General features: G+C 45.9%; 1 protein-coding gene across 1 annotated transcript; it reads right to left on the bottom strand.

Moving 5' to 3' along the window:
- Nucleotides 1–4,495: 4,495 nt before the first annotated feature.
- On the bottom strand, nt 4,496–8,874 carry LOC123158341 (BTB/POZ and MATH domain-containing protein 1-like). Its single transcript, XM_044576375.1, has 3 exons — nt 8,696–8,874; nt 8,025–8,605; nt 4,496–4,749 (listed from the first exon to the last, which is right to left on the bottom strand). The coding sequence occupies exons 1-3, from the start codon at nt 8,872–8,874 to the stop codon at nt 4,496–4,498; spliced, it is 1,014 nt and encodes a 337-aa protein (XP_044432310.1).
- Nucleotides 8,875–9,391: the final 517 nt, after the last annotated feature.

The raw sequence follows: 9,391 nt of genomic DNA, 5'->3' as shown, positions 1-9,391 counted from the left end.
GGCATAGATGGAAATCTATGCCGACGGCTTTGCCGTAGGCATAGCCCTGCCGCCAGGAGAAGCCGGGGGACGACACGTGGCGCAGGTATGCTGACGGCTAGGCCGTCGGCATAGATTTCCATCTATCCCGACGGCCAAGCCGTCGGCATACATGTGCAACGTGTCGTCCCCTGAATCGCCAGCGCTGTTGACGGCGCCGTCCGTTGTCATCAGACGGAAAACAACGCCGACGGCTAAACTATGCCGACGGCTGTCCCACCGCCGTCGGCATATGCTCCTATGCCGACGGCTATACTACGCCGACGGTCTGACACATCTACGCTGACGTGATCTACGCCGACGGGGCTATGCCGACGGCAGCCGTAGGCATAGATCTACGCCGACAGCAATTGACCTATGCCGACGGCCCTGGGCCGTAGGCATAGCCCGCGAGTCCGGTGGTGCACCGGAATTTAAACCTGATAGACTGGGGATATCACTGCCCACCTAACCATCCAACCACGCACGCCATGTTTATATTTGCATTGCACCCTACGTAGGAACTTACACGGACATGTACACACGTTCTCCATATGCGACCCGAGGATATGCAAAGAATTCTAGAAAAAGAGGATACGCGCGGAATAAACACGAAAGCAAATGAACAAAACAAAACCGAATCGATCTGTGCCCTTCGTGCAGAATTCTTCCGCCTTTTGTCGTCTCTCGTGTGCGTGATCGATCTGTTCCAGCCTTTACGCATCTGCGCGCATGTTCCAAACATACACCCGCCGATGCCGTTGCCAGCCATTCAGGCCAGTACCTGTCCCCGTGGCCGATCAATTGCCGGTCCTCCCGGATGATGTCATCAAGGACATCTTCGCGCGGTTGCCGGCCAAGGCAGTGTACAGGTGCCGCTGCCTCTCCCGCTCCTGGGCAGCCACGCTCGCTTCGTACAACTTCACGGACCACCACCTCCGCCTCACCTACCGCCACTGCGGCTCAAGGATCCTATTCTTGCAGGACTCACAATGTTCGAAGTTGCGGGTGTGGTCGCCGGACAACCCACATGGCACGACCCTGATGGAGGTTATGCCTCTTCGTCCCAACATCATCAGTAACCTCATCTTGCGTCTCGTCACGCAGCAATGTCGCGGCCTTGTCATCATTGAAGCCGAAACCACAAGGGCACACTTAACTTTGGTACGATAACGTTGCTACCTAAGAAAGATGAGGCAGTTCGGATCGAACAATTCCGACCCATATGTCTGCTGAATGTGAGTTTCAAAATTTTCACAAAGGTTGAAACCAATAGATTGACACAAAATTGCTCATTCAGTGATCCAACCAAGCCAGACAGCGTTCATGCCGGGGCGACACATACTGGAAGGGGTGGTCGTTCTGCATGAAACGCTTCATAAGATCCACTCGAAGAAACTGGATGGGGTTATCTTCAAAGTGGATTTTGAGAAGGTGTATGATAAAGTAAAGTGGCCTCTTGTTCAACAGGCAATGTGCATGAAAGGTTTTAGTGAAGCCTGGAGGAACCAAGTGGATACCCAAGTCCAGAAGGGTAGTGTCTGAATCAAGGTGAGCGATGACATCAATCACTATTTTCAAACACATAAGGGATTGGGACAAGGGGATTCCATGTCTTCTCTTCTGTTCAATATTGTGACAGATATGCTGGCCGTCATTATTGGCAGGGCCAAGCAGCATGGTCATGTAGAAGTTCTAGTTCCTCATCTAGTCGATGGAGGGGTGTTGATTCTACAGTATGCTGATGACACTATCCTATTCATGGAACATGACATGGCTAAGGCACATAATATGAAACTTATCTTGTGTCTCTTCGAACAATTGTTTGGCTTAAAAATTAATTTTCATAAGAGCAAGTTGTTTTGTTTTGGGAAGGCCAAAGACGAGGAACACACTTATAGACAATTGTTCGGATGTGAATTATGTGCTTTACCATTCAGTTACTTGGGTATACCGATCCATCACCGTAAGCTATCCAATAAAGAATGGAAGTGTATTGAAGAACGAATTGAAAAAAAAAACTTAGCTGCTGGAAGGGCAAGCTTATGTCATATGGAGGTCGGCTAGTCCTGATTAACTCAGTACTGACTAGTATGTCGATGTTTCTACTTTCGTTCTTCGAAATTCCGAAAGGGGTTCGGAAGCGACTTGATTTCTTTAGATCTCGTTTCTTTTGGCAATCTGATGAGGCCAAGAGGAAATACTGTCTCGTGCGATGGGACATCCTTTGCCGGCCTAAAGACCAAGGGGGTCTCGGTATTAAGAACTTAGAAATTAAGAATAAATGTCTTATGTGCAAATGATTATACATGTTAGAGACAGAGCCGGAGGGTATGTGGCCTCAAATCCTGCGCAATAAGTATTTGCACTCGAAAACACTAGCCCAGGTTACCATGAGACCGACTGACTTGCCATTCTGAAAGGGACTTATGCGAACGAAGGACTTGTTCTTTCGTAGGATCAAATTCTTGGTTGTGAATGGGATGTCAACAAGATTTTGGGAGGATACCTGGTTAGGAGGGACGCCCCCGGCCGTCCAATATCCTACCCTCTATAATATTGTGCAAAGTAAGGAGGTTTACGTAGGCACAGTCCTTCAAACTATTCCCTTGAACATCTAGTTCAGACGTGTGTTAGTTGGTGAGAGATGGAACGCCTGGATGCACTTGGTTCGGAGATTGATAAAAGTTCAACTCTCCGACCAGCCGGATTCGACACAATGGAAGTTAACTAAGAATGGGATATTTACGGTGAAATCATTGTATATGGATTTGATTAATTCTGGCCCACTCTCAAGGTCATTACACATTTGGAAGGTTAATGTTCCTTTGCGTATTAAAATATTTATGTAGTTTGTCCACAAGCAAGTGATACTCATAAAGGACAACTTAATTAAAAGGTGATGGGTCGGAAGTTCGCGGTGCTGTTTTTGTGATCATGATGAAACAATACAACACTTATTTCTTGAATGCCCACTTGCTAAGCTACTTTGAAGAACGATTCATATAGCTTTCAACATTAATCCTTCAGTCGATATTGCGTCATTGTTTGGGACGTGGTTAGCTAGGGTTGAACAGATTACTGCGGCTCGTATTCGAATTGGAATATGTGCGCTATTATGGGCTATATGGAACTGCAAGAATGATATGATTTTTAACAGACAACACACTTTAACTTTCTTGCAGGTTATCTTCAGAGCTACAGCTTGGATCCGTACGTGGTCCTTACTCACTCCTATGCACTCCAGGGAGCCTTTGGTTACTGGGTGCAACCAATGGAAGATGATAGCTCGGGTTATATTCAACTGGTTCAGATGGCGCTCGCATAACAGGATAGGAGTCTAGGGAGCTTATCCTTCTTATTACCGTATCGGTTGTCTTTGTCAGCATGTAATTTGTCTTTTTTACTTTGTTCTGCTCTGTTTGCGAGCTGTAAGACTTTTATGACGATACTTTGTGAATTGTTAATAAGATGGTTGCATGCATTATCACGATGCAGAGACTGGATGCATACCTCCATTTCCTAAAAAAATATACAGCACGAGGAAAGCATTGCCTCCCCAGGGAGGCCGCTTACGACCTTCAAGTATGCAGATTGTGACTTAGCTATTTTGAAATGAAAGCTGCGTGGTCTCTATATAAGGAACTAGGAGGTGAATGTTTTACTTTCTCAATTGACACACAATTTACAAAAATTGGATAGCACACACATTGCTGCGCCATTCTATATCTATGATGAATACTAGAATTTCTTGTGAATATATGGAGGTATGGAAAATGAATTTAAGAAATGTTTATTGTTTATTTTTATGCGTAACCTGATATTAACCGCGGAGTAGGCAGTCATATACTGTATCTGTGGAGCAATGCTATAGTACTCCCTCCGCTCCTGAATATTTGTCGTTTTAGAGATTTTAAATGGACTACCACATACGGATGTATATAGACATATTTTAGAGTGTAGATTCACTCATTTTGCCCTGTATGTAGTCACTTTAAAATAATCATGTCTGCAAAGTAAGCAGAGTGATGTTTAGCAAACTCTGAACCAATAATCGTGTCTGCAAACTCTAAACCCCAACATTACCGAGACGGAAAACTATTTCCATCATTACATCTCCATACAAATGTACTTACCTTTTGCCAATCTTGACATGAACAAAAGGAGAGGCGTCTAATCTTGGACCATTAAGCAATAAATAACATCAAATCTGAGGGCAGGAACAACAACTATTAAGTTGCTCATAACAGATTTCCTTTTCATATAAACCTCTAATTAATTCTCCGATTTCATTAACAACGCAAAGCACATTGCAACTGTCTTAGAGATGACAAGCTCATAGAACATATAGATAGACATTGGGCCATCGAAATTGCTTCCTTTGCAGGGAAGGGTCGGCATAATTTTCTACTGCATAGTATGCATATGGGACAAACGCATATGCGTTCTCAAATAATCTTGGTACTCTGGCTCACGGCTACGCTTCTGCATTCCTCCCATGGGCAGACTTGAGAAGCTCAGTTAGCACCAAAGGGCAGCTTGCCTCCAGGTGCTTATACCCCTCCGTTGCCAGGACAGCGTCAAGAACTTCAGGAGTGCTGACAATGAACTTGACGCACTTGGCCTTGAGCCGTGAACAATTGTGTTGCTGGGCCAAGGCCAGAGTTGTTGCTGCCGTGTCCACTGTGATGCCACCAGAGAGCTTGGCCTCGCATATCAGCTTGAGCCTGTCTAAAAGAAAGAGCAAACTGTACTCGTCATCCAACTTGTTCCTCCAGTGCCGAAAAAAGTAGATCTCGCTCCCGTGCGACTCCATCGAGTCGCACCGGGGCGTTCCAGTCCGGCGGCCCAGGGCCTCCATCGGCTCCTCTCCCCTCACCGCCGCCGGAGGGCGTCGCCGGGCAAAGCCTGGCCGGCGCCGGCGGCGGTGAGGCCATCAGAAGACACAAAGTGGACGATTTCTGATGGACTCGTAACTTGGCGGCGGTGGCCTCCGGCAGGCTAGCCGCTGCGCCCTGCCGCCTGCGATTCTGCGAGCTGCGCAGCCTCCTATGCGACCTCGTCTGGAGCGCATGGCGGCGCAACGGAGCATGTTCTTGCTGTCCGGGGCGTGCAATGGCTGGATGGCCAACTTCGTTTCCTGTCAGGCATGCAGCCGATGGGTGGCAAGAGGGTTACAGACACCATAGGCCCCTTCTGCTGGTCCATTGATCAAAACAGGGCATGCCGGCGAGCCAGCATGGTTGTGAGATCTGGTGGGCTTGCGGGTGGCGATGCGGATCTGATCGGCCAGGTGGTGGTGGTTGTAGAGTGCTACAGTCACCTCCTGTGGCTCCACGGAAGCGGTTATCACCGGAAGATCTTCATGAGAGTTCGTCTCTTCAGACCCGGTGATTGACCTCGGCGGTGAGATTCAAACTACAGATGATGGCTTGACATAGAGGGGTGGTTGTGCAGCAGTGACGATCGCAAATCGCATTCAGCTGCTGAGATTGCGGAAAAGTGGTGGCGACAAAACAAGTGACTACGATTGTGGTGCTACTCAGGTACCCGGTCTCGAGCTCCGGGGTGAAAGCTCAGGTCTGAACCGAGTTGGTTATACCTGGCAATGGCGATGTTTTATTTACGTCATTACCTTGTTGAAGGCATTGCTTGGATATGCTCAGATTAAATCTTCAGAGTGAAAACTTAGATTCTGGACTTGGTCGTTGTATCCGGTGACGGTGGCACGTGAGCGCCACTCTCTTCTTGAAGGCGTTACTGTTGAAGAATCTCGTTGTCCATTTGGTGTCATAAAATGGTTGGTGCGGATATGGTCATTGCTGCAGTTTACCGATCGTGTATCTGATTGCTTTGGGGTTATTTTCTTTTTTCTTCGCCTACACACAACATAGCTTTGGTCTTATATGACTTTGCTAATCGTCAGCGTGTTTTTTGTGTGTGTGTGTGTGTGTTGGTGTTGACTGTGTGCATCTTAGCTATGCAGAGGCCGGGTGTCTGTTCATCATGTCTTGTATCCTCTTGATGCTTCATTTTGAGCAAATAAAATCCACCATTTGTCGAAAAATCAGCTTGAGCCTGTCCACTCCATACAGTGGCGGCGCCAGGAATTGCTGGCTGGGTATTCACCCAAATTTTTTTTACTCTAAATGCAATATATGACCAAATAGTACGAGAATTTCAATATCTAAACCAAATAGTGCGGCTATTGCAATATATGAACAAAATAGTACGCCATAATGACAGTAGAATTTTTTGGATGTGTCAAACCATAATAATTATAAAAAAAACATGGATACAAAAGTACCTTTTGATTGATAAAATGATGATATGATTGATATCCGACCTTACAATATAACTTTGCGGTTGCCTTTCTGGAAACGATTGATGACATCCTCATCCTTTACTTGATTGAAGAATTCTCTCTCAACAAATGTAACCAAACAATTGCTTAAGTAATCATCACCCATTTTGCTCCTTAGCTTATTCTTCACATAATTCATTGAAGAGAATACCCTTTCAACACTAGCAGTAGCAACTGGCAGAATCAATACCAACTTAAGAAGCTTGTAAACAATATGATATTGTTCATGCTTGTTTGTCTCTACAAGCATAACTGAAAGTTGACATAGATTCTTTAAGTTTTGAAACCTTTCATCTCTACGCACATGAGTAACATACATGTTTAGTTGCCATGGAAGTCTTGCCAGTTCATCACTTGTGAAATCATTAGCATAAAATTTTGTAGCAAGCCTAACCAACTTCTCCTGATCATAAACAGCAAATAGACGAAGTGGACAAAATGCTGCCATGCAAGAAAGTAGCTCTGTGTATATCTCATCAAATCTGCCATTGAGTTCACTTATTTGCCTATCAATGATAGCCACAAACATATCAACTTTGAAACGGTGGTAATTCATCGCACCATTACATAAACCCCTTTTAGGCTGGCCAACGGGAAAGTAAGGACCCTTCATATCAACAACTTTGATCTTATGCTTTGTACAAAAACATGTGACCTTTGTGAGAAAATCATCCCATCCAGCGTCGGTCCTCAAACACTCCAAGTGATACTTTGTGACATCAACAAGCTCAATAGCATGAACAATATCTTCATCTTGCTTTTGCAAAGCTCTACACAGCTCATCCGTGTATCCAAATATTTCTTGCATCAAGTGTGCTATGAAAACAAACTCAAATGATCGAAATGGTGTCAATATAGTTAGAGCCGCTTGGGCCTCCGCACCATGATACTCGTCTCCAATCTTGATGAGGACTCGTCGTAGTGCACCATACATAGAGATGACATGGTTCACGGTTTTGAAGTGAGAGCCCCAACGTGTATCACATGGCCTTCCCAAACCCATTTCCTGATTCATCCCAGTCCCTGTTTCCACTTCTTCCAATTCCAATGCATCAATGAGTTCCTCGGCCTGAGCTATCCGAAGCATTCTCATATTTTTACAAGACATGCTAAGAGCATTTAACAAGTGTGCAAGTTGCTGAAAGAACCAAGTGCAATCACCACTCTCCTTAGCAACAGCAACAAGAGTTAACTGTAGTTGATGAGCAAAACAATGAACATAATAGGCAGAAGGGGACTCATCCATAATCAGTTTTTTTAGGCCATTAACATTACCTTTCATGTTACTAGCTCCATCATATCCTTGCCCAAGAACCATTGCAAAGGTCAAATTGTGTGTCATAAGCAGTTTCTGAATTGCAGCTTTAAGTGTCAAAGAGCTAGTATCTTCAACATGAGCAAGACCAAGAAATCTTACAACCGCCCTTCCTTTCTTTTCAACATAACGCAAGCAAACAGCCAACTGTTCATTCTGATACACATCACTAGACTCATCTGCAAGTATTGCAAAATGACCACCATCAAGTTCTTCAATGATTAGTTTAGTAGTCTCCTCTGCGCAATTTTTTATCACCTCTTGTTGTATATCATGGTGAGTCATCTTGCAGTTTTGTGGAGCATTCTTGAGAACAACCCTGTCAACCTCCATACCTGTCAGCGGCTGCCAGCAGATGCTGAGCCATCACCGTCGACGCCTCCTCCTGCTTTTCTAGTTCAGGGATCGTGTCGGTGTAGATGAAGTGGAGCATGGCTCCGAGTTCTTCCGGCTCCATGTCCATGATCTCGACATGCCGCGAGCTCTTCTCTTCCATTTCTCCAAAGAACTGGGCCTTGGAAACAGGAGACCTGGCGGCGAGTATGTTCTTGTGCGCATGAAATGACTCCTGGCATACAAGGAACGTGACATCGGATCCCATCTTGCTCTGCAGGATCTCGCCGAGGTGCTGGTGCAGGTTGGAGGATGGCACGGGAACCTCTTCAGCTGGGATCCTTGGTACCGGTAAGGGCTTGAGTACTGCGATGGCGCACTGTATGGTCAAAGTATCATCCTTGAGATAACCTTCCAATTCATCTCTACGCCTGAGAAACACGAGATCCTGGCAGCATTCACCGGGGTAAGAGAAGATTCCTGCCGCACTACACTCTTGAGATGTTTCAAGCTTCTGGCTCGAAAGTACCAGCCGACAGGCGAGGCTCGCTTCCACCCTGGATTCATGTGGTTTACTGCAACAAGAAAGTCACAGTGACACCCACAACTTGTTGTTGTCTGTGCTTCGCTTCAAAGCAGGATAGATACAGACTTCCCACTCGTACCCATCGACGGTCCATCTGGATGGGATGTAATTGCAACTATCGCTCTTCATGTGCTCTGTGGCGGATGGAATGTAATTGCAACTACCGCTCTTCATGTGCTCTGTGGCGCTGAAGCCTTGGATCTTGAGCAGCTGCACCAGGCGCGCGGCATGGGTGACATTTGTGGAGGCATCTTCCATGGTGAAGGTGGATGTAGAAGGAGCAAGGTTGGGAATGGCTCTAGAGAAAGTGGAGCACTACAATTTATGCATGAGGGGACTACTTTGGGAACCGGCGACCACTCGGGGTACGCACTGCATGGATTGACATTTGATTAATCAAATGCAGAGCAACAGCAGCCGCAGTAATTACACGACTTGTGCGCTTCCACACGTTTGGACTGTGGAGAGCCTTCCTCGATCATAAGCGCCGCTCCGTCTTCGCCGGTTTCACATACTACCACCAGGAGTAGTGTTACTCATGTTAGAGTAAAACGAGATTGAAAGCGAAAGGACAATCAGTCCTGGTTTCCATTGATTCTCAAGTATATATACATCTGGAAGAGGTGGGAAGAAGAGGTGTCTGTTCGGAGGCATCCCTCCAGAACAGGTGCCTATTGGCAATAGAAAGAGAGAAGGGACATGACTGTTTGGGGTTGGACACACCCCTTTCCTAATGACTATTCATTAATTAGCATGTGCTAATTAATCTACTAAT

Source organism: Triticum aestivum, chromosome 7B, assembly GCF_018294505.1.
Source record: "Triticum aestivum cultivar Chinese Spring chromosome 7B, IWGSC CS RefSeq v2.1, whole genome shotgun sequence".
Taxonomy (NCBI): domain Eukaryota; kingdom Viridiplantae; phylum Streptophyta; class Magnoliopsida; order Poales; family Poaceae; genus Triticum; species Triticum aestivum.
This window is presented reverse-complemented; position numbering and strand designations above follow the sequence as displayed.

Bases quoted from the DNA above. Each gene is read 5' to 3' on its own strand.
- LOC123158341 (XM_044576375.1), bottom strand. From the start codon at position 8,874: ATGGAAGATGCCTCCACAAATGTCACCCATGCCGCGCGCCTGGTGCAG. The intron at 8,606-8,695 runs GTACGAGTGGGA...TTCTTGTTGCAG, and splicing joins TCCAGATGGACCGTCGATGG to TAAACCACATGAATCCAGGG. The intron at 4,750-8,024 runs GTTGACAGGGTT...TCTTTCTTTTAG, and splicing joins AGCCGCTGACAGGTATGGAG to ACAGGCTCAAGCTGATATGC.